At 37.9% G+C, this 27,602-nt stretch overlaps 4 protein-coding genes across 5 annotated transcripts; 2 read left to right on the top strand and 2 right to left on the bottom strand.

The window, feature by feature from the left end:
* Positions 1–3,136: 3,136 nt before the first annotated feature.
* Positions 3,137–5,434, top strand: LOC145775270 (general transcription factor IIH subunit 2-like). The gene has a single exon (XM_082586528.1). The coding sequence runs from the start codon at positions 3,183–3,185 to the stop codon at positions 4,380–4,382; it is 1,200 nt and encodes a 399-aa protein (XP_082442654.1). The 5' UTR covers positions 3,137–3,182; the 3' UTR covers positions 4,383–5,434.
* On the top strand, positions 5,434–6,859 carry LOC145775271 (uncharacterized). Its single transcript, XM_082586529.1, has 2 exons — positions 5,434–5,846; positions 6,517–6,859. Exons 1-2 carry the CDS (start codon positions 5,453–5,455, stop codon positions 6,849–6,851), a joined length of 729 nt encoding a protein of 242 aa, XP_082442655.1. The 5' UTR covers positions 5,434–5,452; the 3' UTR covers positions 6,852–6,859.
* Positions 6,860–13,118: 6,259 nt separating this feature from the next.
* On the bottom strand, positions 13,119–21,226 carry LOC145776316 (trifunctional purine biosynthetic protein adenosine-3-like). 2 transcript variants are annotated; one of them, XM_082587715.1, is made up of 18 exons: positions 21,076–21,226; positions 20,540–20,692; positions 20,234–20,340; positions 19,838–19,990; positions 19,285–19,479; positions 18,828–19,001; positions 18,581–18,749; positions 18,207–18,441; positions 17,921–18,128; positions 17,396–17,594; positions 16,523–16,777; positions 16,134–16,355; positions 15,508–15,722; positions 15,119–15,233; positions 14,759–14,892; positions 14,476–14,593; positions 14,219–14,358; positions 13,119–14,133 (listed from the first exon to the last, which is right to left on the bottom strand). In XM_082587715.1, exons 1-18 carry the CDS (start codon positions 21,206–21,208, stop codon positions 13,939–13,941), a joined length of 3,120 nt encoding a protein of 1,039 aa, XP_082443841.1. In that variant the 5' UTR covers positions 21,209–21,226; the 3' UTR covers positions 13,119–13,938. The 2 variants fall into 2 exon arrangements, with proteins under 2 accessions (XP_082443841.1, XP_082443842.1); XM_082587716.1 differs by having other exon boundaries at positions 13,969–14,129.
* Positions 21,227–21,231: 5 nt separating this feature from the next.
* LOC145776314 (RRP12-like protein) lies at positions 21,232–26,385 on the bottom strand. Its single transcript, XM_082587714.1, has one exon. The coding sequence runs from the start codon at positions 26,383–26,385 to the stop codon at positions 22,402–22,404; it is 3,984 nt and encodes a 1,327-aa protein (XP_082443840.1). The 3' UTR covers positions 21,232–22,401.
* Positions 26,386–27,602: the final 1,217 nt, after the last annotated feature.

Here is a 27,602-nt window from a genome sequence, read left to right as displayed (position 1 = left end):
AAGATACTAACTACAAAAAAGGATAAGATCATGTTTTCTTCGGCATTTTTCAGAAATAAAGCTAAGTCTCTATTTTTTTTGTTGCTAATTCCTGGCTGAGATGTTTGAATGTTTGGTATTGGCAAAACTCGCTCTTTTAATGCAATTTTGTGTAAAATTAAGCAATTTTTTTTTATACTGAAAGCATCATTCTCAAGCATAAAGAGCCTGAAAGCATCATTCTCAATATCGTGACGTCACACGCGTGCCAAAGGGGGGGTTGTAACCCCCAAAACCCCCCTTGGCTACTCCACTGGCGTCAACTGTTTCCCAGGCAATAGGAAGCACTGGTTCTGAGTCTGACTATTATCTATTTTATAACCTGTTAGAAGTTTGAGCAGTAAAGATCTTGAAAATAGAATATAAATCCGCTGGGGCAGGTGACAAGTACTCGAATTATTAAAAAATTTCCTGACATTTAATAGAATAATGTTTGTACAGTAGGTGGCCTATGATTCTGTATGCTATTGTAGTTTTATTGATTAGTGACGCTGTTATTTTTTTTGAGAATTTACTGATTGGCTTGTGACCAAAGGAATATCGTAACTTGTCACCATAATATCTGAGGCTATGGAGATCGTATGCCATTTGTGCAAGACTTTATGCACTCAACTCAAGCGCACTTTGTGTAGAAAGGTTAGGTCATGCATACACCATAAACACATGCACTCGATCACATGAACACAATTAAAAGCAAAGAATTCTGCTAAACTAAAATGCTAAAAATATACTGTGATAAAATGCATTTTTAGAAATCAGTACTGTTGATGTTTTGCAATCATCAAACCTACAAGTTAACAGTAAAAATGTAGTACCTACAAGTCCTACATATGATCAGCCATCACTTTGGGTACGGTACCTCTAAATAGCCATTGTCAGTGTTGCAAGATGTTTTTCACTAAAAATAGTGCATATCATATATATATAACTGCAGACAGTTGATATATTTTATTGAAGTTGATTCAAAATAATAAGAAATCAAAGAAATCAACAATATCAAAACTTGTAACTGTTAAAAATTTCCTGCAGTTGGGAAGCCAAACTAGCCCAGTTGGCAGGCAAAACTTGTGAATCTAGCAATCCTTGAAAATTGAAGGCAATGAAAGAAACAAACTAATAAAAGAAATTAAGGCAAGTAACAAAAGGGGTTTTCGTTACATGGTCACCACTGGGACTGAACAGTCTTCATCTTCATCAGTCATCATTGATAGCTCTTGAAGTTGCGTAGTTTATTGGTACCACTTGTGACCACGCTTCTGACTTACAGAACTTAGTCAAAACTGCGGCAAACTAATGTTATTCTGCAGCTATAATTTAACACTTTCTTTTGCAGTTCTTTGTTGTGATAAATGAAAACAGTCGTTATATATTATACTTGAAAAAATGTATGAAACGATTAGAAATAATATATAAAACAAATAAAATAGATAAAAAAAAAAATGATTACAAAAACAACAACTAAAAAAAACATTTTTAAGTATCCCTATTTAGTGACGCCGATTTTTTAGCAAAATGTCTGAAAAAAATATAGTCAATTCGGTCAAAATGTCCGAAAAAAAAATAGTTAATTCGGTCAAAATGACATGACAACGCTGTTTCAAAGTTTTGCTGAGAAACACGACAACGTTTCTCAGCGAAACTTAATGTTGTAGCTATTCAGGAAGTGCAAATTTTGGTTTGTATCAGCTACTTGAATTGAAAGGAAATATTTTCATCAGAAAAAATGACCAAAACAAATAAAAAATGACCAAATTTTTTCAAGTCATTTCGGACAAATGACGGATAAGTCTCCGCAAAAAAACCCAGAATGGCCCTCCTTTTTTTCAATGTAGCAGAGAGGTGCTACATTTTTTTCAGTTGCACTCCTGCTGCTTTCCAACTTAAAGTGAAAAAATAACTAGTTTAAATCAGAGATTTTTAATAGAAACAATGCATGAGAAAAATCAATAACTATTCCACTATTACGAGACACATCAAGCTACATTGATACCGACAAGAGTGACACCAACACCAGCCACAACTCTGAAGATGAATTTCTTAGTGTTGATATGGACAGAAAAGTCATTTATGGAGGCCTTTTTTCAGACAAAAACACCTCTTTGAGCTTTCTCAGTGCCTATTATTAATGTATCTTCATTAAATACAACACCACCATTCCTTCCAGTGTTGTGGTGAAGAGACTTTTCTTCGTTGGAAAAAACGTGCTGGAGCCAAAGTGGGCAGGATTCTGCCAACTTGCATTTTGAAATTCTTGTGTTTTTGGAAGATACAAATTTTTTTACCTAAACTGTGGTTTCTATAACAATTATGAAATGGCAGTGTAAACGAATGATATCATTTGTTTTCAAGGTCATTTTGTCACAGAGTGCTTCCTGTGTCAGTTTCTGTTAAGACAAAAATACCAGTTGCATGCACTACTTTTTCCTGAGTAGCGCACTACTTTTATCGATTGGTAGCAGTAGCGCGTGCTACTGCTACTTTAGCTCACGGAATGGCCCGTTTCGGCGAGTCCAATTCGGCGAGAGCCCTTTTCGGCGAGTTTCCTATTCGGCGATTTTTTGATTTTTTTTTTAAATATTGGGTACCGTAGCCTAATTATCATTACCGTTTTAGGGGTTAAGGTTAGGGGTAAGTGTTAGGGGTTGGGGTTAGGATTAAAGGTTAGGGTTGAAGGTTGGGGTAAGTGTTAGGGTTGGGGTTAGGGTCTTATTTCAACGTTTAGCGACGTTAAAACGATGTAAAAGCGGCAATGATATATATAATTAGGCTACGGTACCCAATAATTTAAAAAAAAAATTTTTTTAATTGCCGAATAGGGAACTCACCGAAAAGGGAACTCGCTGAATAGGGCACTCGCCGAATCGGACTAGCCAAATTGGACTCGCCGAATAGTAGCAGACCCTTAGCTCAAGTAGCAGGTAGCGCACTACTTTAAAAGTAGCGGATGCCCATTGCCCAGTTGCCCACCTCTGCAAATTTGTGATGCATTTGTGCAAGTGATTTCTAAATTATGCTTTGTAATTACTTCTACAAGTTTTTCTCTGTAGCCTGCTGTATTTAAAATTTTGAAGATTTATTCTACAGATATTATATTTATGCTATAAGTAGAAGGAATTGTTGGACTGGCCCATTTGAATTACACCATGGAAGATGAAACCGAAAAAGCTTATCGTTGGGAAGGAGATTATGAAAAAACATGGGAAGCCTTAAAAGAAGATGAAAGTGGATCGCTTGAGGGGAGCATCAGGTCAGAAATTGAAAAGGCAAAGAAACGACGTTTGTCAAAACGACAACATAATATTCGATTAGGAATGATGCGGCACATTTATCTTGTACTAGACATGTCTCAAGCAATGACTGACCAAGACTTAAAGCCAAACAGAGCTCTAGTTGTTCTCAAGTTAGTTCAGAAATTTGTTGAAGATTTTTTTGATCAAAATCCTATTGGACAATTGGGCTTCATTTCAACTAAGGGCAAAAGAGCCGAAATTTTATGTGAAATGTCAGGAACATCTCAAAATCTTTCAAAAACCATCGAGTCATTAGCAAATGAAATTGTGAGGACAAATGCAAAAGGCTGCGTTGGTGAACCTTCTTTACAAAATTCTCTAGAACTTGCAGAAAAGACTTTGAAGCACATGCCAGGTCATACCAGTCGTGAGATTCTAATCATTATGGGAAGTTTAACTACCTGTGATCCAACTCCTATTTCTGAAACTATTGCAAACATGAAAAAACAGAAAATACGTTGTAGTGTCATTGGTCTTTCTGCAGAAGTTCACATCTGCAAGTGTTTGACCACAGAAACTGGGGGTTCTTATGGAGTGATTTTAGATGTAAGTCATTTTGCAGATTTGCTTAATGACCACATCACCCCACCATCCGATATAGCAACAGAATCATCTTTGATTAAAATGGGCTTTCCCCCACATGTACCTTCAAATGAATCAGGACAAATTACAATGTGCATGTCAACAAAACAACTGGGTATTGGTGGGTATTTTTGCCCTCAATGTCAATCCAAGTATTCTGAACTACCTGTACAATGCGTTGTTTGTTCTTTGACATTGGTGTCAGCTCCACATTTAGCCAGGTCTTATCATCATTTGTTTCCTTTGCCTCAGTTTAGCGAGAGTATTTGGTCGAAGAGCGAATCTTCTGCCAGATCCATGTGCTATTCTTGTTTAAAACAATTTGATGAACATCCTGAGTTGAAGGTGTATCGATGCACTAGGTGTAAAATATTTTTTTGCCTTGACTGCAATTTGTTTATTCACGAAACTTTGTACAGCTGCCCAGGTTGCATAAATTCACGGTGTGAGTTGTCTGGTTCAACCAATTGAATGACATAAAGTGAAACATTCCTTTGTTTTATTCAATTGTCACAGTTTTACCATAAACATTTAACAAGTTCAATTGCTGTTCAAGTAGACAGGATCAACCTGGGTGTAAATAAATGTCACAATACTATTGGCAGTGTAGTCTGTCCTGTTCCTTAATGCAGGGCTTTGGAGCCAGCATAATAAAACTGCTTCAGCTTAAGAGCTCTCTTCTATCAGAGCATAGCTCCAGCTCCGGAGCTCTTTTGTTCCACTGCTCCGACTCCAGCTCCATTACCGTATTTTCTCGAATAATATACAACTTCAATAACAGTCGCCCTCAATCAGTAATCACCCCAGATTTAAAGTCTTACAAAATAGCAGACGCACAACAATTATCTAACAATTAAAAATACCAGCCAATAAGTATCGATTTTGTGATGAGTTGCTGTTAAATTATGTGAAATCTGCCAATAGCATCTCATGAAATTAATTGGAGCTAGCTGTCTATTAAACAACTGGCTCCAGCTCCACCTGAATTTCACATTCAGCTTCGGCTCCAGCTCCTTTTGAAAATGCAAAGCTCTGTCGTAATGTCTATATGCAGTTAATACAATTTGCATTGTTTCAACGTCAAGCAACATTACAATAATAAAAACAGACAACTATGCCTGCTTGGTAATTAGCTCAATGTGTGTGTTTTCTTAACTTGATACTCCTACGTATTCAGTTTGAAGCTGTGAATTTGTGGTTATAATGCGCTGTATATAACCGTATTTATTCGATTAAAAGACGAGACGTACAAGTTTGTACGAAATGTTTACTCACTTAGTCGGAGTGTGACTTGTAGTCGAGTAATTTTAAAGTGCGCCTTATAAATTTTGCATCATTTTAGCAGCCCTGAATTAGTTAGGCGGTGCGACCTACAATCGAATAAATATGGTGTGGTATACAATTTCGATATCGCATATATGCAAATTTGTAAACTACATGGTCAAATTTGTTTATTCCTTTTAGTAGCTCTAAAAAGCTCGAAAATGGTCACTCAATCTGTTTATCAGCATTTTTTTTATCAGGGTTAGGTTGTGTTATGCATGATGGAACAGTTTGAAAACTTTTGTGATGAACTGCACGTCAAGTCCAAAGCTATCCATGCCAAATCCGATCGGTTGGTTCAACTGAAGCTTGCTGTTGCTCTCACAGACAGTCAGTTGTACAGACAAGTTCTTTGTGACTTTTACAGTGTATACAAAGCAATAGAAGAAGGCGTTGCTCAAAACATAGAGCACGAATACATAAAAGACCTTTGGATTTCAAAATTGCAAAGATCGCCACTATTTGAAGAAGATTTGAAATATTATGGTAAATTAAGTAAGAAGAGCATTCTGACCCCATCTGATCCTGCACTGGAATATGCGGCACATATTGCAGACATTGCAGAGAAGGAACCAGAGTTACTATTGGCATACATTCACACAATGTACCTTGGTGAGCAAATTTTCTTGCTGAGCATTCATAGATTGTCAGCGGTAGCTTATTGCATAAATGTGATCAATCTTTTTTTGTTGGAATGAATTTTTAGTTGTAGCTTTATAAGTACTTCAAAGGCTGTTCAAATATCACACAATGCCAAATTTCTTACCACCAGGAGAGTATGATTCCGGCCAAAGGCTCATCTGACTTTTTTGTTTTTCTTTTCTGTAAAAGTCTTGTTGATCATATTACAGAGCATGTTTAGCTCAATTTATGCACAATAGACAAAATCTGTTGAATTGCATGAACCGTTTGATCAGTTAAGATTTTTTAACCCCAAACCAACAGATAATACTAATTAATTGATTCAGATAATCGCATATATCAGTTGAATACTGACCGTAGACCACGATGCAGAACAAAGCTTGATGAATTGACTATGTGATTATCCGGTTTCGTCCGTATTTCTGAATTCTGTTGCCCCAACGTAATTGTTTAGCTATGACGTGCCTCACACGGCGCAACAGCTGTATGCTGCCGATCTACAACAATTTACATGTGATGTCTCTACCACATCTAACGGCGTTATAGAATATTTGAACAGCCCTTAAGGCCGACGCTATTGACTTTAAAACGTATAGAAAACGAGATGTTGGTACTTACGACACTAGGTTTACTTTTTCAGCTATCTTCAGTGGTGGGTTTATCATCAAAGGAATCATCAAGAAGACCTTAGGGATACCCGGACCAGAAGGTGTGCGGATATTCGACATACCCGAAGGCATGACCAGAGGAGAGATTAAGTCCCACATAAAAGACACAATCAATCGCATGGAAATCAGTAAACCAGTTAAAAACCGGATTATTCAAGAGAGAATTGATATTTTCAAACGAAACAATTCAATTGCAGCCGCTATCAAGCCAAATCCTTCGTCTTTTAAACGTTTAGCGCTGTTTATTTCTGGAGTTTTAGTATTTATTTTGTTGTGTATTTTGCTGGCGGTTTATTACATTGGCTAGTAAGTGCAGAGATGAATTTAGTTTTCTTTAACTTTGCGAACAAAGAGTCAGCAAAATCAAATAGCATTGAGTCAAACGCACTTTAAGGGTGGCTAGTAGCTACTGCCCTTTCAGTGGCTGCAAGTCAATGACATAATTCACACAAGCGGATACTTAACAGCTTCGACCGCGCCTGTGTCTGCTTCATAGCCTTCATAAGTACCGTGTGCTTATTTGTAATCTGCAGGTCGCTGCAGCAGATGGAGTTTATTGGGGTCCACGTCTTTTAGGCGCAGACAGTTAGGCGCCGATCAAATAGGCGCGCACACTGAGGCGTCTGGATAGTTAGGTGCGGAGCACCGTGGCGCCCGTTCATTTAGGTGCAATTCCTAGCAAAGTCTGCAGATTATATAAGCTTGGCAGGTAGGGCAATGCTTTTCACACAAAATGTTACATTGAACAGAAAAATATGTTGTTTTGTTAATGCGCGTGTGGAGATGAGGTACGAGACAACGCTCTACTACTCTTGATATTAGCACATCTCCAATTCTCCATAGGACATTTGCTATGCATCCTGAACATAGGTTGCAGCCAGATGGAAATTTACTTAATCTGTTATCTTTCGCAATCACTTCTACTCGGGATGGATTGGTCGTGTGGCAAGTACGTATGAGACAACGCTCTACTACATGAATACATTTTTATAAGGCATATGAACCCTGGCTACAAGTTGCAAGTATAATGGTGCGACTTTGCTCGTTATTAAACCTAGTCGGGTTTTGACGGAAAACTAAGTCACTCTTCACTCAAGCCTACCACCCACTTGAATATAGGCTACGGTATATTTTTTACTGATGTTTAGTGTAGTTATTATTTGACTCACTAAAAGTGAACTCAGTCATGTTCGGAAACTTTATTAATTTATTGATAAAGCTTTCGCCGACGCAAGCCTGGACTAACAACAAATAAATGCCGAATACGCGCATTAAAATACAATATCATATATTTTTCTGTTCAATATAACATTTTGTGTAAAAAGCATTAACAGTTCAAGCAGCTTCACTCACGGAAGCCATGACATATTTTTTTGTTCAATATAACATTTTGTGTGAAAAGCATTGCCCTACCTGCCAAGCTGATATAATCTGCAGACTTTACTAGGGATAGCACCTAAATGAACGGGCGCCACAATGCTCCGCACCTAAATATCCAGACGGCACAGTGTGCGCGCCTATTTGACCGGCGCCTAACTGTCTGCGCCTAAAAGACTTGCTCCCGTTTATTGACCAATCAGAAGGCAAAATATAAATCAGCTGATTGCAGTCATGGGACTCGTGCACGTTAGAAAGTACTGTAAATTAAATGAACGTTTCGCCGTCGCCTAGACGGTTAGGAAATAGTAATTTCTACGGTGTGGATTCGATTCCACCCCTCTGCCATTGCTCTTTTTTCTTTTGTAACTATCAAAGTTCAAAGCAAAAACCAACTGTCTGGCTGACTGCCAAAAGGTTCACAGTGCTGCAGTACCCCATCTGCTGCAGCGACCTACAGATTACAAATACGCGTACAGCTTGGTGAGAGGATAAAAATTTCCGCAACCAGTCGAATTATCTCAGGACGTCAGAAGGATCCTAATTCTGCCTGACGTCAGCCAGCAAACTTTTTCAAATTTTAACAATTGAGACGATGTCAGCTATCAATGCCAATATGTTGCGCCCTTAGCACATTTTTTTACTTAACTTATTTCGGTCTCAAGCACGTTTTAACGCTCGTGTTGTGTCGCTTCTACCATTTTCTAGAATCTAGAACTTTGCTGTGTTGACATGAATATTTTTTGGCATGCTGCTCAGAAATAAAAACAACAGGACAGCTTTTCAATTGAGTGGAAGCTCACTGAAAGCGTCAGTAGTTAAATATCCTTATCCACCAAGAACAAGATTTCGAAAAAGCTTTTTTTGTTGAAGATTCCCTCAATCAATAGCACTGATTTTGTCGTTACACATAGTTGGAATTGTAGCCTGTGCGGGGTTGGTACTACCGGTACTCAATCTAAAGTTTATAAAATATTTTTAAATATCGTTTTTTTTCTCAATCTCAAGAATGTAGCCTACGAATGCAGAAAGCTCAGTAAAATCAAAGTTGAGTCGTATTGTTCGTAGAATTGCCGACTCACTGCTTTATAAAAATAGCATTTTTTTCTGCTGATTAGACTTTGAAAATTGATTGGGGTACTACACGCGAATATGAACTCAGATTTCTACTATCACATCAGATTTTTGAGATATGATAACAACAAACTGTTATTTCTGCTAAAAGTGGAAGATTTGGCGTTGTGTTTACCATCAACATATGCAGTGCTATAGCAAAAGGTTAGACTGACCGAAATAGCTTAAATACGATTACTAAACAAGTATTGTCATAGGTTTGCTTCAATCTATGATTTCATGCAAAACATTGACAGAGGGTGCTCTGTTAGCTTCCTCCTTAACTTGTCATTACAGTTCTGTTAATAACGTTGCGTCGGAAACAAATAATGATGCACCGGATGCAAGATGTTCCCCCAGAGAATTGCAACCTCGGGCTTTTAGTAATATCTACTTCATATAATCAATGTTTCTACTGTGCGGTTGTTGTACACCACTCTCACCAACGTTCTAAAAATTGCTTCATGGCAATGTTTAGGGTCATTTTAAAGGATCCATTCAGGAGTAAACTTTTGGATTATCAAATTAGGCGATGTTTTCTATCTAGCTGATAGCTCAGTTGGGTAGCGCGAGGCTTCTGAGCGACGAAGCTTCAAGATCAAGCGGCGCCGGTTCAACTATCGGGGTGTGCGCTTGAGCAACGCACGTTAAGGATTGCTCTCCATTCAGTGGCACCTAATGGATGGAACAATTTCCCTGCAACAACTTCAACAATCGGAACCTTCACTCTGTCAATCTCGGTAACCGGGCCTTTGCAAGTATGCAAAACTGACAAGGTTATTAGCCTACCTATGTAAAGCTTTGTCAGTCCGATGATAAAAATTCAAAAACCAAACGTTTTCAAGCTATGGAAGATTTTTGATTGAAAACCAATCTCACATTCCCCGTAGCGCCCTATGTTGTATAGGCTACGCACAACAAAAATTTTGGAGAAGTGCATGACATTGGGAGAGGAGAATGTTTGTGAAGAAAATGAAACAAAAAAGTTTCAAGTGATCCTTTATAGCTCAATGTTGCAAATTTGTAACATATTGTAAGTTGCTGTTAAAATACTTTGTGTTGAAGATGCTAGGTCACACCTTTCTTGAAAAAGAATTTTGACTATTTGTTTTTTTTTACTTGGCCGCTACGGGTTGACCAGTGTTACAGGCAACATGTGCAGCCTATTCTTGTATTGCAGTGGGCTACCAAAAAACATTTATCCAAGGTCATAAACTTGACCACAGCCACACACAGCTTAGACAACGCACATGTTGCCAGCCACACAAATCCGGCTCGGAGCAAAAGTTGAAAAAAGTGGCCGGGATGTGACCGGAGCCGGAGGTCGTTCCATTACTAGAACAAATAGGTATCAAAATTGTAGTTTGTGGGTGTATTTCAGCTATTTATGCACCCAATAGCACGGATTATTGGATATAGCACAATGTGTGACTTCAAATCTACTGCCTTTGACAAAAGTAACAATTTGTTGTTATCATATCTCAAAAACCCGATGTGGTAGGATAAAGCTGAGGTCATGCTCGGTTTCAGCAAATCACAATTACTCTAAATCAGTTTTCAAAGTTTATGTAGCAAAAATCGTGTAGACCAGCATCTCTTAAACTAGGGTAAATTTCCTCGTTTTGGGGTGGTAAATGAGCTATCAATCAAAATATCCACATCAGTTGACGGGACATAAAAATTGTGCCAGCTGTAGGTATTGTAGATACAGTAGAACTCGGTTAATCCGGATCTTCGCCTAATCCGGATGAAACTGGAAGTACAAATGATTTGTAATCTTTTTCTTAAGAAACAGCTTCGGATTATCCGGATTATTTAATCCGGATCTTCGCCTATTCCGGACAAAAGTTGCGCTTTCTCTATCGCTTTATCCGGATTTTCGAGACAGTTTCGCCATTTCATGCTAAAACGTAACGTGGCTTATTGCGAGAAATTTCTTATCTATTGTTCCGTTAATGTGACGCAATAAATTATTGCGGATTTCTTCTTTTCATGAACAGTAATCCCTCCTAACGCAAAATTCCTGCGCAAATGCCCAAACTCGTACTGTAAGAAACTTGAAAAGACGTCGATGGAATTTTCGGCGGTATGTCGGTGATGTTTTTCCAGTAGAAGACTTTGTTTGATTTTTTGTAAGTTTTCTAAAGAAACTCGTCTTCCGTAACTGTTTTCAAAAGTTTTGAGTGACTACAGATTATTCCTACACGCATGTCTGAAGATATAACTTTTGCCAGTGTGTTCTTGCGTTAGACGCAGAGTCTACAAATGCAATCGTTTTACATGCATATAGGCTACTGCATTTCAAAAGAATTCTATCGCTAATATGGTGATCGCGCGTCTCGGAATTGGCAGATGACCACACTAATGCGTTCAATTTCGGTGATTTTTACCGATTCCCTTCTATCTAGGTAACGTCAGGCTTGATAAAAACCGTCATCGGTTAATCCGGATCTTCGCCTAATCCGGATGGAATCGCCGGTCAAATCGAATCCGGATTAACCGAGTTCTACTGTATTATTTCACCGCTTGATGGAGATAACTGGAAATGATCTCAATCAAAACTTGAAGGATGACATCATCAGCTATCTTCAAAACTTGCAGGAGTTTGAGCGATATTTTCCAGAGATAAATACTGGCAGCATTTTGATGCAAGTAGCGAGAAATCCTTTTGTATGTAAAGTGAAAGATGTTCCTGAAACAATCCAAGAAGAATTTATAGAATTAACAAACGATTCTTTTGCAAAAGATAAGTTTCACTCTTGCAACCTAGAAAAGTTTTGGGTTAAAATATAACATTGCTATCTAAGGATAGGTATTCAAGCTCTGAATGTTCTGGTCACGTTTTCTTCAAGTTACCTATGCGAATGTGGCTTCTCTGCATTGCTAACTATCAAATCTAAATCACGAAACCAACTTCATGTTGAATCTGATATTTGTTGTGCATTATCTTCTACTTTACCAGACATTGAACAACTAGTTGCCAAAAAGCAAGGGCAACCGTCGCATTGAATATAACTGATGGAATTTGTTACTTTCGTTTTTTTAATAAATGAGAACCATTTTATCTATTGGGAGTAAATTTGATATTCATCTTTGTTAAAAGGGTAAAACATACAAAAAAGATTAAGAACCACTGGTGTAGACCATTGTTATTATTCTGGCTATCAAGTGTTCAAACCAAAATTTATTTGCGGAGTGAAAAATTACCTTTTGCCTTGATTTTGATCTATTTTTCTTGCGAAGAGATGGGTTTTATTTCAAAACGTATTTTATTTGGTAACGTTAACAGTGTGGAACGATTTACAAATACACGATCACTAAATTAAAAATGGAGAGATGAAGCCAGACTTTAGCAGTGTTGGTTTGTCACAGCAGGTAAAAAAAGTTAAAGCACACAAAAAGTTGTTGGCAGCTACGACCGAGGTAATCCAGACTTCGGATACAATACGTGAAAAGCTGTTCTAAGCCTATTGGGTTAAGGGGGCAGCTCTACTTAGAAAAAAAAATTCAATTTATTTTATTTTATTGATATATATTGGAAATTTATCGTAGATTCCGAATATGCAGTCAGTTTTACCTATTTGCCCTCATTAGGCTTCAAACGGAAGGTTTTCTGAACGCACCTCAGTTTAAAACGTGAATAAAAATTTGCATTTTTCTGAGAATGTTAGTTGCAAGATGTTTTGTATTTTCCCTTATGTACCTGGTGGCCACTGATATATTTAATTTGTGTATGTGTAAACTCAGTATTTTGTTCATTATATGTATACTTTAGTTGTTGTGAATGGACATAGAAGAAAAAAAGTCACATTTAAAGTCAAAGGCATAAATTTACCTAATTCTGTTTTTCAAATGCGATTTACTCAAAATCATGTTTTTGTGCACTAAAAATGTTTCTTTTAGAAAACTACTTTTCAGAATTGGCTAAAAATTTTAACAGATGTACAGCAGGCCCTTACGGACATAATGATTGAGTTTTGTTTCAATATTCAGAGTAATAAATATTTTATTACCAAATCCTGAAGTCAAATTTGCTCTCGATGCATAGCAATTATGAAATTTTTTATATTTAAAAAAATAAGAGTTAAAAGAAATCCCCTCTATCCATTTATGGCTAGGATACCCTACTTGATCACCATGCAGTTTGAAGTCCCTACCTCTAGCCATTTTCGAGTTTTTAGGGCTGCAATGGAGACAATCGGTTGATTTTATGTACAAATTCAAAATAGCATAAACCCTTGATGGATTGCCCCAGCCTAACAAAGTAAATATTTTTGGATAGCTTGTTTCCTCCTTTTTCCAGCAATATATGGTTTGTTGGGGTTTGTGGGTGAACTTTTGTGTGTAGATTGTTATTTATGACAAGTACAAAAAATGCCATTCTAAGTAGAACTGCCCACTTAAACCAGCACAAAATTTAACATCGCACATAGCTTAAAAATACACTTGAATCAAATACTGGCAAATGAAAGGTAATTTAGTTATATGCTGGCGAAAAGAAATCGATTCAATCAGTCAATGCATGCAGTATTGCACGATTATATAGCTTGTAACATGTAAGCCTACGGATTTTGGTGATATGGAGCTTAGCAAAGTCACACTGCAAGGGCATTGGAAGGAAGTGAGATTCTTTTATACTCAGACGGAACAAGTTATAATGCAACATTCTTAGTTTTTAGTTTCACGTCATGGAAGCAATAGTCGTTAGGTACCATAATTCAGCTTGAATAGAAACGCACTTATTGTACTCGAAGGGTAGAAAGCATTCGTTTTCGTGACAATGGAGGATATCAAAGGCAGTATTACACTTTATACGAATGGACTACAAGTTTCAAAGACCCTGCTAGTCCACTACTTTGCAACTAAGTCAGTAGCGTAAATTAAGTCGTCTTTCGATCGCATCGTCACATTTTGCGCTTCCATACGATCTTATTCTCCATGTCATCCAAGATTGCTATTCTGCTCGCAACTAGTTCAACTGCTTGAGGGTACGTCTTGTGCTCAACGATCTTGACTCGGTCTTGTAAACTTTTCACTGTGTCCCAAGGGTGAACGGGAATGGACTCTTGTGCCACAATGGCTCCAGCATCCATCTCTTCCTACCAAAAGTGCAAAAATAACACCACAATCTGATTGAATGAGAAAGCACATGCACGTATTTTCTAAAGTACAGCAGATACTTACAACCACGAAATGGACGGAACAGCCGGTTAGTCGAACGCCAGCATCAAGGACTTGCTTGTGCGCATCAATGCCCTTGAACGACGGAAGCAAACTGGGGTGAATATTTAAAATTTTCCCGCTCCATTTTCTCACAAACCACCCTTAAACAAAAACAGCAAACGTGAGCCCACAAAACAGAGATATTAAGCTGTTTTATGATAACTTCAGTTACGGTTTCGCACGGTCTGTTACAAAATACAATTAAAAGAGTTAGCCACCTGAAAGTAATCTCATGAACCCCGCAAGGCACACGAGCTCCACGTTGGCACCAGTAAGTTGCTCATCTAATACTTTATCGAACTGCTCCCGAGATTTATAAAGCTTGTGATTGATCACCTGCAAAACACGGAGAGTTTCAAAATTGAACAATGTGTATCAATGCGGAACCAACAGGCTCAATCAACAGTAGCAATGAGACCATAATAGGCCAAAATCACAACTTGTGAATACAAAATTTTGAGTAGTCGTAAAACTTTAATATTTTTGTTCAAGCAATAATACCTTCGTTTTTATGCCGCTTGTTTGTGCTCTTGTTAATCCAAAGGCGGTATCTTTGTTAGAAATGACAAGACAAATGCAATACGAGCATTCTGGGTTTGATCTTTCGTAGTCAATCAAAGCTTGCAAGTTGGTTCCTATAAAAATAAAACACTTCAAAAACTTGCCAGGAGAAAAAGATTGCACTACTTTAAATCACGTCTTGCTGTAACAAACCGTTCCAAATAAATTGGAATCAATTCTTACTTGTCGAATCATCATCATTGATCACAAAAACTAAGACCTGCAGAAATTCTCGATTGGTGAATCTTGAAAAACTTTGAACCAAATCTCTTCAATCAATTGGGAAGGAATATCCCTGACCTGAACCGGATATGACGACAGCTACATTTTTGCTGCTTTTGGCGATGTTGGAAATTTGTCGGTCACCATTGACGTCAGTTAGAGCAAACCTTCCATGTTCCTTTCCATCTTTGTCCTAGAATATGACATTCGGTGTCACACACTTAAAAATTGGCAATTGAGTGCTTACAATGCAACCTTTACAACACTGAATTGAGTTACAATAAATTACTTTCGTTTGTAAAGTAACAGAATATGTTGTGTTTATAGAAAACATATTATACAACGACGATCACAGACAGCAGTAAAGTATTGAAGGTCAGTTGGGCAAGAGATAGCACCATTTAAAAATATGCGCCCTTCTGAAAGTTTCGTCAAACATTCTTGTACACACACATCACAATTTTTACCATATTAGAATAATATGACGTCAGCGCTTTTTCTATATTTCTGACAACGACTTGTTGACCCATGGGCTTTCTTTCAACGATTTGGCCAATTTTAGAAGCTCTCAGGTTGATGGTGAAGAGATTTTCATTGCACTGATGCAGCACATTCTCGGCTTGAGCGGCAGCAACAACCAAACACATGCCTATTCCGCAGTTGAAGGTTTTGAGCATTTCGCCTGCAAAAAAATGTGTTGCGAGCAGGGCAGTGAAGTCAGAGTCCGAGGGATTTTGGCGTGTCCGAAGTCAGAGTCATTGAAAAAGGGCCGACTTCGGTTTGATAAAAAAAACGATGAACTTAAACGATGAACGATAAAAAATCGACTGTTTCTTGTTCTCCGTACTGCGCTCTAAACTTTTACCAGTAAATAGAAGTGTTTGTTCTGGTCAGTTTTGTGATAGTCGTTGTTTCAATTTCGACCACGACTTAAGAGAAGTCAAACTTTGAAAAATGAAAAAAAGTAAAACCACTAAAACGGGAGACATATAACTTTCGCCCGACTCCACAGCCCTGGTTGCTAGCGACCACAGCACTCCTACACGACCAAGTAAATTTTATGTATTCAATCGTAGAAAAGAAAAAAACTGACCTGGCTTCACATTTCCCTCTTCAGTAATCCAGCGAAAAACAGAAGGTACAGACCAAAGTTCTGCATTCAAATTGGCACACACGTTAGTTGGCAACACTCTGGGAAGGTTGCCAACGATACCGCCACCAGTTATATGAGCAACCGCTTTAACGCCGCAGCTAGATCTCAGGATGGGTAGAAGTTGCTTACTGTATATGGCGGTTGGTCGCAGCAGACATTCTCCTACAGACAAAGTGTTTGCTGACATTGTAAAGTCAAAATAAAACCAAACACACCATCGCCCGTTGAATTAGATAAGTAAAACAAAACAAGCGTCTTAATCGACACACATCAATACGAAGTCAAGATTTAAAAAAAAAACAACAGTTGAAAATAAATTGGAACCTTACCTAAAGAACAAGTATCATTGAACGGAGCTGGTTCGGACAAACTTAAAGAGCAATTGTCAACGATTTTTCGAACTAAACTGAAGCCATTGCTGTGAATGCCGGTAGAGGCGATGCCGATTACCACATCTCCTGGAATAATTTGGTCAACACAAGGCAGTGCCACGTCCCGCCCATTTTCATAAGCACCCACAACAAAGCCTCCCAAGTCATAGGTTCCACTTTCGTACATGCCAGGCATTTCCGCTGTTTCTCCACCTGTTGATGCGCGAAAAAGGCCAATTGTTTTATTGTCCAAATCGCTGATGGAAAAGTTACTGCCAGAAAGTAGGTAACTGATTTACAAGGCTACACCTAACTTACAGCACAAAATAAAAATTTAAACTACGGCAAACAAACTGAAGGAAGTAACATGGTGGACTAACAAGTAATTATCAAAATGAGACCTGAAAACGTGGTGAAACTTGGCACGTACTGTAAAACAACTGATCAAATATACGCTAATGTCTAAAATGAACTTCAAAATACCACTGAAAAACATACTACATTTGTATTAACTACGTAATGTATTAACTATTAACTACTTGTGTTAACCGGCCCGTTGGCTTTATGATTGGAAGGTTTTCCTCTGAATCATTAGGCATGGATTTGATACCCTGTCGGTCGGGTTATACCAAAGATCTTTAAAAGCAGAACTAAATTTATTCCAGCTTGGCACTTCGCAACGGAATGGATTTAAGGTAATAATGCAACAGTACTTGTAAAAGGCTGCGCTGACTATTGTCTGCTATGTAAAGCGCTGAGAGCAACGCAGATCTGCAATGAAAGGCTACATAAAAGCAAACACTATCATCAATATAAATTCATGTACAGAACCTATCAAAGCACATCCTGCAGCATCGCATCCTTCAGCGATCCCCTTCACAACATTTCCAGCGACATCCGGCAACAGTTTACCACTTGCATAATAATCCAGAAAAAAGAGCGGCTCGGCGTTGTGCGTCAAGATGTCGTTGACGCACATGGCAACAAGGTCGATGCCAACTGTCGCGTGCAGCCCGCACGCGTGGGCAAGCTGGAAAGCACGTGATCAAGAGTGAGTGACGTGTCAGGTGACATCCTATACAGCAAAATCCGTCATTTTTAGATTGCTTCAACGTCTGCAGTCGTTGAATCAATGTAAAAATGATGAATTTTGTTGTCTGGGATGTATAGCCCAAGCAGTTTCCTTTGAAGAAAATTTACATTTCTGCATTTTGTTGTGCAAGCAAAATCTAACATCATGGCAAGCCGCAAGCACCGTCACGATTTTTTAGAATAAAATAAAACAAAAGATAGCTTTGGAAACAGAACAACATGTTGTCATTGGTAACGAAAGCAAAACCCTGTGAAATATCTCACCATTAATTTTGTTCCCACTCCGTCAGTACCAGCCACCAAGATAGGATTCTTGTAACCTGCTGCAGCCAAATTAAACACTCCTCCAAAACCGCCAAGAGAAGAAGTGCATCCAGGTCTCATTGTCTGCTTGGCGATGGGGCATATTTGAGATACGAATCTTTCACCATTGGCAACACTGACTCCACTATCGCCATACGTTAGAGTCTTTCTAAAAATGCGGAATTGAAAAGTGCAAAATCACCAGACTTTACTCAACTATATTGTCAAAACGTGCAAAGCTAATTACCGGTTTTGATACTTTATTCCACGTGATGCGATATCTCTTCTATGGAAACATCCTTCAAAATTTATATCAGCAATCGCGTTCAAAGCTACTTGAAGGGTTTCTTCAAGACTCTTGTCGGTCACTGCCACAACAGACAGCACCCGGCCGCCCGATGTCACCAGTTCTTCGTCTTTGTTCTTTTTCGTTCCGGCTTGGACCACGCGAATGCCGTCACGGCTTGTAGCTTTCTCAACGCCTGAAAATAAATTAATAATAGCTTGATCGGATAAGCAGCAAAAGATCAAAGATTCAGTTATTTTTACCATCATCAATATTATTATTTATTTGCACGAAGGCGTAGATTAAGCAGGGATTATGATGTTAAAAACAAAAACCTGATATAATGATTCCTTTCTTGTAAGAAGACGGGTAACCTCCACTTGCCAATACAACAGCAACGGCCGTGGCGTTAGATTTCCACTTTAGGGAATACGAATCTAATCTTTCTTCAACGCAGGCCTGCATCACTTCATAGAGGTCGCTGTCAAGAAGAGGGAGAATTACCTAAAGTAAGAATGTTTAAATCAGTTTGCAGCGTTCACAGCATTTGAATTACAACTTGTAAAGAACTTTCTCACTAACCTGACACTCGGGATCCCCGAAACGACAGTTGAATTCCAAAACTTTGGGTCCATGTCCGGTCAACATCAAACCTGCGTACAAGACTCCAACATAGGGCCTCCCTTCTTCTTGCAAACCAATGATCGCTTTCTTTAATATGTTTTCTTCAATATAATCCATCATTTCTTCAGAAATCTAAACATTAAATCAAAAAAGATATTCTTTTTATTAGTATAAAACTTCAAAGTAATGCTTTCTCTTGAGAATTGTACTGGAGTGATGAAGGATTTTTTTTAAACCGCAGCAGAGTACGGAATATATGGCGATAGCCAGTCTAAGATTTTTACGTTTTGCCGGTGTTTGGCAACATTGCCTTTACTCCAAAGAAGTAAAAGTTGAGCTTTACCCTTGATGAAATCTTCGAAAATAAGACTTAATAAAAAACTTGCACAATAAAATAATAAATATAACAACTTACTTGTGGGCATGGACAATACGCTCCCATTCCACCTGTATTTGGCCCATGGTCACCATCCAACTGTCGTTTGTGATCTTGTGAAGGAGGCATAATTCTAATGTGTTTGCCATCACTGAAGCATAGCACAGACACTTCTTCTCCCTCCAGAAACTCTTCTACGATAACTTCGGACCCGGCTTGTCCATATGCTTTCTCCTTTACAAGAATAAGGAGTTGGCGAATGACTTCAACTCTCAATTTTTTCATGTCAAAAAAAATATATTCTTACGCTTACGCCAAATGTACTTAAGTAACCTTTGTGCTTGAGCAAAGGGCATTGTGATAATACCGGGACGCTTAACAGACAATCGCTATCTGCAATTGATTCTACACTCCACTCTGGTCGAAAATAACGTTGCTGAACGTGTGCATGCAACAAGCTGTCAAACAAAAGTTGTTGGCGTTCGTAGGTTTTCAATGCAAGTCTAAGACATTGCGCATGTCATAATGGTCATAAATGCGCTTCACCAATCAACAACTACGGTTGTACCTATTGACAGTATAATACATTTACCTGCAAGATTGCCCGCACGTTTGCACAAGCTTCCAAACGGCTCTCAGCAACGATGACACCTTTTCCCGCCGCAAGACCATTTGCTTTCACAACAAGAGCGGGATAGCTGGCTTCGTTAATGTGACAGCACGCAGACTCCACACAAGTGAAAGACTGAAAAAGAAAACAAACTGAAATGTCTGGCTATGATGCAACTGGCCTTCATAGAAATAACTTTTGTCAAATTATTTTGCCCATTAAAGCAACATAGGCCTACTCGAAAAAGTTCTCCAGGTTTCAACTAGTAAAAATTGAAATAATCAACAGTAACAGTAGAAGTGCCCAATGATTGTCACCAATACAAAAGATAGCCAATATTGAAGTATGACAATGTTAAACTCAAATATAACACCTTACCTTATACTTTGCTGTGGGAATGGCATGTCTTATCATGAAATCCTTAGCAAACGATTTGTTTGACTCAATTTGAGCAGATGAGGGATGAGGTCCAAAGCATGCAATGCCTGAACATATGACCAATAAAGCATCTTCTATATTCAGAACAAATAACAGATCAACAAAGCAACAGAACTGTTCCATACTTAAACAGTTAAAATATGGCTTGCAATGACTCTTAATAATACCGGTAATAGAATTAATCATAAAGGAAAATCTTCTTGAAAGTCATATTGTATTACCCTCTGGTATAAAAACTGGTTTTACCTTTTTTCCCCAAAGCCTCGGATATTCCATTGGCCAAAGGAAGTTCTGGTCCAACAACTACTAGCGATATGCTTTCAGACACACACCAGTCCCCTAAGGCGACAAAATCATCACAATTGGGTTGGTTTAATGGAGCTTGGATTTTACTGCACTCTGTGAAAAGAAATTACAAATACTGATCACACAATATACATTGAATAAGGCTTGTATGACACATAATTAACAATTTATTTAATTATTGATCACTTTTAAATAGAAGTGTTTTAAATAAAATTAGGAAGTGCTAGTACTTTCATGTACCATTTACATACAACAAGTATGTTTAATTGTTTACGATTATAAAATACTGATTGCAGGGAGAATAAACAATTGTCTTCGCATCATAACATAATTAAACACGAAATTCTATGATTAAACAACATGCGGTGCAATTTTAGAAAGATGTAAATTGAAAACCAATTGTATACGACAAAAGTTCAATTCTCAGATAAAAACTTTTATTAAAATAAAATAGTTCAAAATATACCAATACATACCAGCACGTAAGTAATCAGTGCCAGCATTTCCAGGTACAACACAAACACTTTTCACATGATTAGATTGCGCCAGCGTCCATGCGAGGCATTGTTCTCTTGCACCACTACCAATCACCAATACCTTGTCTTTCATTTTAAAATCAAAATAGTGAGGACCTAGAGCCAATGACGCATTTTCATCGCAACAAAAACACATGAAAAAGAAACAAAAAGCAGGGATGAATGAAATATAGCAAGAATAACAAATCCAACTTGAATAAGTTTTTCCCTCTTTTTGTACCTAGCATGAAATCAACCTTTTATGACATAAAAATCCCATGCAGGATACTGGTTTGTCACATCAAGGAACTGTATTGATTTAAAACATGATGTATGCGTTTAACTTAAATATATACAAAGCAAATTACACCAACACTTTAAGATATCAATCAAGACACTTTAAATGTGCATTCTTCATTACCCACATATGTATATACACATTGTACAGTACATTAGCAAATAACATTAATTTTTACTGGATACCTAAATAATTTTGCCAAACCACTTTTAAAAATTAACAAGACAAACATTACCGGTACATTTTACTGAAAATAAAAGAAACTCATAATGTATATTGTTTAACTTCAAAGAGGCCTGAATGTTTCAAACATTAAAATGTTTACAAAAAGTAATTGCACACTTTTTAATAACTACGACAGAGTGGTTCAAATTTTTGAACAAAAGCGTAAAAGTCAACTTTATGCCATGAACATGTAAACTGCAAACACGTTATCGGTTGTTTGAAGTTTTGCAATTGTGTTGGTCAAAATGAAAAGGAAAGTTTCAACTTTTGTAATGAAAAACATTTTACTCGTGCACACATAGATAGAAACACGCCAAAATATGTTTAACAGAACAAAATCAATCTAACTTCATGTCAGAAAGAGTCGTGTGTTGGAAAAGATCAAGTAGGCCTATGGTACCGTAACTATTACCCGCCCTATGATCTGGACCACCTTGAGCTAGATCATTAAGTCTCATAATGTTTGTAGCTCATATCATTCTTAAGCAAATGTACTACATGAGCTTATTATTGTTGATCGATAAACTAACTTATGCAAAACTATACACAACACCATAATTGATTTTAATTTCAAGAAAAGATCTAGGGATGTGGCGGTATGATAATGCTTACAAAATCTTTATGCTGATAACTAAAACTGTTGTGGTGTCAAAAATTACCATTGCTCACAACTATGAGCAAAACTACTGGCATAATAAAACCGGAAAGCAATCTGCAAAAATAAACCAGTAAATACATCAAGTCAAAACAGTTGTACACAGAAACTAATTGTTTCTTTTGCGACTCCGCTTTGATTTCCTTTTTGAGCCGATTGCTGCACCCTTTTTAGCAGCTCTTACCATTCCTTCGTATTGTCCAGACAACTTTTTGCGCTTTCTTTTGTTTAAAACACTTGAATTAAATGGCAAGTATGCATAAGGTTGATGAGTACTTTTTGATCGGATATCTCCCCCTGCCTTTTTAGCCTTAAACTTCTCTCCACTTTCACTACTGGCCAAGTCTCTATGAATTCCTTTCCCACCAGGTTGATATGATTTCTTTTTTGCAGTAACGGAATCTTCAAACATATCATCATCACTTTCATCTACCTTCCGTTTTTTACTTCCACTTTTTGAACTTTCCCCATTGTTAGCTTCTGTGCCAAGACCAATTGCCTTAAAGACTTTACTTTCTTCACTCTTATCACTTGCATTGTCCTCAGTGATTATCAAACGACCATCTGCACCGACTTTAAAGTCTGACTTAGCTTTGTTGGTGGAAGCCTTGGGATTTTCTGACAGTATTTTCTGAGACATGGATGGATCAAGCAGATCCATTGGTTCATCTTCTTCTTCTTTCAGGAATGCACTCATTTTCGATCTTTTCTGCTTCTTTTGACTCTCTTTTGTGTCATCATCACTGTCAGAAGAAACTGCAAGAATCTCTTCCATTGTTTCCTTTTTCTGTTTTTTGAAGTCAAAATCACCATCAATGTCTTCATCGTCGTCAACTAATTTACGTTGGGCAGCAACCCTCTTGGCTCTTGCCTGCTGCTTCTTAGTGTGCTCCAATTGTTTTCTGTGCACCTCGGGCGTCATGGAATATATTGTCTCAAATCCGAATTTTTGAACAAGTTTTTGTAACATTTTTTTTACTTTAAACCGAAAACGTTGCCTTGTTGAGTTATTCCAATTCAAAAGAGCATCCAAAACGATTTTCAAATATTGTGCAAACACTTGCCTTGGAAGAAGGTGGAGCAACAGCACAACAAAACCTAGAGAAGCTTGAGTAACCTCATGTGTGTTACATCCCAGTAGCAGACAGACATTGGTAATTGTTTGATCAAGCAAACTAGAGGATATGGTATCTTTGAACTCGTACACTAACCGAGACAAAGTAAAAATGGTTGCTTTAATCATCACGGGAGATCCACTGAGACCAAGAAGAACAATGTCAAAATATTTGTCTAAAGCAACAGACGCTGCATCCTTGGCATGCTCACTCGATGCAGTCTCTGATAAAATGTATTCCTTAGCAGTGGTGACAATCAAATTGAAAGCAGCAATGCGGCTTCTTTTCGCTTCCTTTGTGCACAAAATCACTTCGGGAACAACAACTTTCAAAAATTCTTCACTTTGGTCTCTTGTTTCAGGATTTGTTAGCAGCTGAAGATAAACTTTCTCTAAACACTTAATGCGTGGCCCCATGCTAGAAGGGGAGGCCCGTGATAGCCCATTCAACAATTCTTTTTGCAGCTCTGACAAGTTCTGTTTTACAAACAAACAGCATGATTGAGTGTGAGAGTTGCAAACTTCCTCCAATATTCTGTAAGCTTTCTTTTGAAAACTGGCGATAGGACTGCAGAGCATGGGTTTCATCTCATTGTAAATTCCAGTCACCAAGTCTTCTGTGACATAAGGTACCATCAAAACTATTAAATCCAACAGAGCAAGACGAGTTGAGTCAGTTTCATCACCACTGAAAACTTTATATTGGGCTTTTGGAAAATATGAACGTATCAGCTCCTTTTCTGTAATGGTTAGATATAAACGAATTGTTTCCAGTGATGATAACCTTTCAAGAGATTTTTTCTTATTGGCAACAATCTCGGAGTCACTTTCGAGCTGAGAACTTGATGGTATTTGAACATTAGTGTAAATGTTAAACAGAATTGGCAAAAAGTTTTTGGAAAATTGAGCAACAGCAGTTTGGTTGTTTTCAGAAATTTTTGAAACAGTAATTACATTGCGTAGACCTGCCATAACCGTTTGTTGTAGTTCTGCATGCTCATTCAATGCACGACCTAACACTCGTGCAAGTTTAGGAAAGGCGCCACAAATGTCAATAGCTTCTTTGGTAAAACCTGGCAGTAAGTCCCAGCATTGTAAATACAATGTTTCGTATGTTGTTGCTTCTAAGTTACGATGAGATGCTTTAAATTCTGCAGCTTTTGCACGTAGTCTTGAAGCAAGCGGCAAAAAGTAATCAGTGAAAAATGTCAGTTCTGTTTGTTTTAGATATTTCTTTATCAATGGTAAAAACCAGCTTCGAGGAAAATCATAGTCTGTTTCTGTGCCATCAATTAACAAAGGCACAATTGCCAAAAATTTTCTAGGGCCAAAAGTACCAATGGCTGCTCCCACGGCACTATCCAACTCAGTTCTAAACTGAAAATGTGGTGTAAGTCGAAGGTCAACAATGCCCTCTAAAAAGGGCTTCGTTATGGCAACATGTGATGGTTTTACAATCGATTGAAACATAACCTCTGCGATTCGAAAGACCAAGTTCCAAACATCACGATATTTATACTTGATGCCCTCTTCCAATAGTTTGAAAATAGATGATACAAGCTTGTGACCATCTTCTGTCATAATACAAGCTTCTTTCCTACCCCAAAACTTTGCAACACCATCCTTTACCACATTAAGCAAAGTAGAGTTAGCAGCTTTGGCCACAACAGAACTTTCAGAAAGCATCATTTTAAATGTTGTAACAAAAAACTTATTGACATGCACCAAAGCCAAGCGAGATGCTTCGCTTTCCAGTGAAGAGTCAAGAAAATTGCCACAGAGATTTAATAAAGCCTTTTCCATGACAGCCAGCCATGCAGGACAGGTCTGTGCATCAGATGGGTTAGGACAGTAATCATACAACGCACTAATTATTCTAGCATTCAAATCAGGAGGAAGAACTTTGAACTGGGGTTGATTGACAAACATTCCATACAGGGCTTGTAAACAAACAGATTTTACAACAAGATCGCCAAGAGTCATTAAGCTTAAAATAGTTTCACATGATCGCTGTAGTGATGACTGAGGAAAACAGTGCAATATTCGACTAAACAGCTGCAAAATATGACACACAGAAGAGTCAGCTGATATTCCATTGAAATCTTTCAGACGAGAAATACAAAAGTCAGCAGTAGCAACTGCTGCAGGATGGAACGCTGAAGAATGAGGGCCAACCATAAAATCACTTCCAAACAAAACACTGCATACCGCATTTTGCGCTGATTTTCGAATTTTTGGTTTCGAATAAGATATATATGCAAGTAGTGCATGAAAAGTATGCATTGTAGATGGATATTTCCAAGTGTTTTTTTCTTGATGTCGTAAAACAACAGCAAGTATTGACAAGATTGACCTGATATAAGCTGTAGGAGCAACAGTGTCCTTCTTGGAAGCATATTGAGCTAAGATGTTTGTTAAAAGCTTCGAGACATCACTAAACTTGGCACGCAGAATGGATGGTGGAACATTTTTGACAGTCATGGACAACAAGTAAGCAACTGCAGCAGCAGATTCAACTTGTTCTACTGATGCAAGAGCAGTTGTTAATGCAGCAAAATATGCAGTATTTGATTCTTCACCCTTTTGCTGTCTTATTACTTCAGTAATAGCTGCTAAAACAGCACATACCTCTTTGTGCTTTGCAGAGTGGTTAAGCCAATGTCTTTGAATTTTTTGAAAGGTTAGGTTAGTGCAATCAGACACACCACTCAAAAATGTTCCAAAGGTCTCAGCACTGTCACTGTCTTCCTCACCAATATTCATACGCTGCATAGATCCACAATCAAGCTCATCATGTAGTTTCAAAGCTTCAGAAGTTAAACCTTTGTTAGATTTAGAAGTTGGTTGCATGTGAAAGAATTTTGCTTGAGCATTTTGACGATGTTTAAAAGAAGCAGGATTGGAAGAACTAGAGTTTCCTTTAGACCAGGTCTTTAACTTGTTACGAGTACCACTTTTCAGCTTTCCTGGCCTACCCATACTTAACAAAACCTTAAATCAATCAATCAACTTGAGCAATATTTCAAATAATTCTAAACAAGGAAATTTACTAAAGAAGATTAGAAAAATAATATGCAGAATAAGACTTCATAAAAGCTTGCAATATTTCTGTTTTGTATATAGGCAATTTTTTTCAATTATTTAGCTGAAATAATTGGAGTGGCTATTGTTACCATGAAATCCCTTGCCCTAACCACACATCAGTTACCAAATCTATATATCTAAAATATTTGTTCATCACTGCAGTGTTTTTTCGTTCATGCAATATATTATTTTGTTTGAACATTTCGGCAATTGTCAACGCCAAATTTGAACGCTGAGCATTTCAATTATGATTCAACAAAATGGACTGTTTTGACATCAGATGATAAGAACAGATGTAATTAAGTTCATTAATTAACACACAAAAACTAGCACGCAGCCTCTTCAAGTTCCTGAGCTACAGAAAACCAAAAATGAGCGATAAGAAGTCATGCACAGAAACTGAAATGGAGACAAAATCTTGTCATGTGTATAGGTTGACTCAGGACTGCTTTTTGAGGTGATAATTACTTGCAAAAATCTGGACCTATACAGTATACACGAGCGTCGAGTAACCTATATGTATAACAGGCCTCGAAATTGAAGGCGGCCATGGCCGCAATTAACCTACAAAAACCGACATTTTGTCCGCCGGGTCTCACCCTTCCGTCGGCCGCATTTGTCCGCCATGACGTTCCGAGACGATTTTACGCAAGCGGCCTTGTGAATAAAGAACTTTGCCACTTATAATCACAAAGGATTAGAAAGCAGTCAAAGTACCCGATAAATCACAATACACACTGTCTATGCTTGAATTGTTAACATTATTGATTGACCAAGCAGCTGATGTCTGACGATAAGCAGGATGCAAGTGACATCACAATACACTTTATTGATGCGATATATTCAGTCTTCGAAATTAGCGTCGGCAATAAAAATGCCGAGGCCACACGAGCGCTTGTAAGGTTAGGGTTAGACATTCCTCCCAGTCGTTATGGCACAGCCATAGATTTGTTCCTTAGTCATCACCCTGATGGAGCTCTACGAAAAAGAAAGAGGCGTGTGTGTGGATTGGTATCAAAGCCTGAAAGCCGTAAAACGTGGACGCTTCATTGCGAACGGTGAAGATGGTGTAGATTTGCAGCTAAGCGATGAGCCTCTTGATGTGTCTCATT

This window comes from Aplidium turbinatum, chromosome 8, assembly GCF_918807975.1.
Source record: "Aplidium turbinatum chromosome 8, kaAplTurb1.1, whole genome shotgun sequence".
NCBI classification, from domain to species: domain Eukaryota; kingdom Metazoa; phylum Chordata; class Ascidiacea; order Aplousobranchia; family Polyclinidae; genus Aplidium; species Aplidium turbinatum.
Note: the sequence above shows the minus strand (reverse complement) of the source record. Positions and strands in the feature narration are given on the sequence as shown.

What these genes read in the sequence shown, in the direction of transcription:
- LOC145775271 (XM_082586529.1), top strand. Translation starts at nt 5,453, where the DNA reads ATGATGGAACAGTTTGAAAACTTTTGTGATGAACTGCACGTCAAGTCC. An exon ending in CATTCACACAATGTACCTTG is followed by an intron (nt 5,847 to 6,516) that starts GTGAGCAAATTT and finishes TTACTTTTTCAG; the next exon opens with CTATCTTCAGTGGTGGGTTT.
- LOC145776314 (XM_082587714.1), bottom strand. Translation starts at nt 26,385, where the DNA reads ATGGGTAGGCCAGGAAAGCTGAAAAGTGGTACTCGTAACAAGTTAAAG.
- LOC145775270 (XM_082586528.1), top strand. Translation starts at nt 3,183, where the DNA reads ATGGAAGATGAAACCGAAAAAGCTTATCGTTGGGAAGGAGATTATGAA.
- LOC145776316 (XM_082587715.1), bottom strand. Translation starts at nt 21,208, where the DNA reads ATGAAAGACAAGGTATTGGTGATTGGTAGTGGTGCAAGAGAACAATGC. An exon ending in TTCCCACAGCAAAGTATAAG is followed by an intron (nt 19,991 to 20,233) that starts GTAAGGTGTTAT and finishes TTTCTTTTTCAG; the next exon opens with TCTTTCACTTGTGTGGAGTC. An exon ending in GTTCATGAGATTACTTTCAG is followed by an intron (nt 14,359 to 14,475) that starts GTGGCTAACTCT and finishes TTTTTGTTTAAG; the next exon opens with GGTGGTTTGTGAGAAAATGG.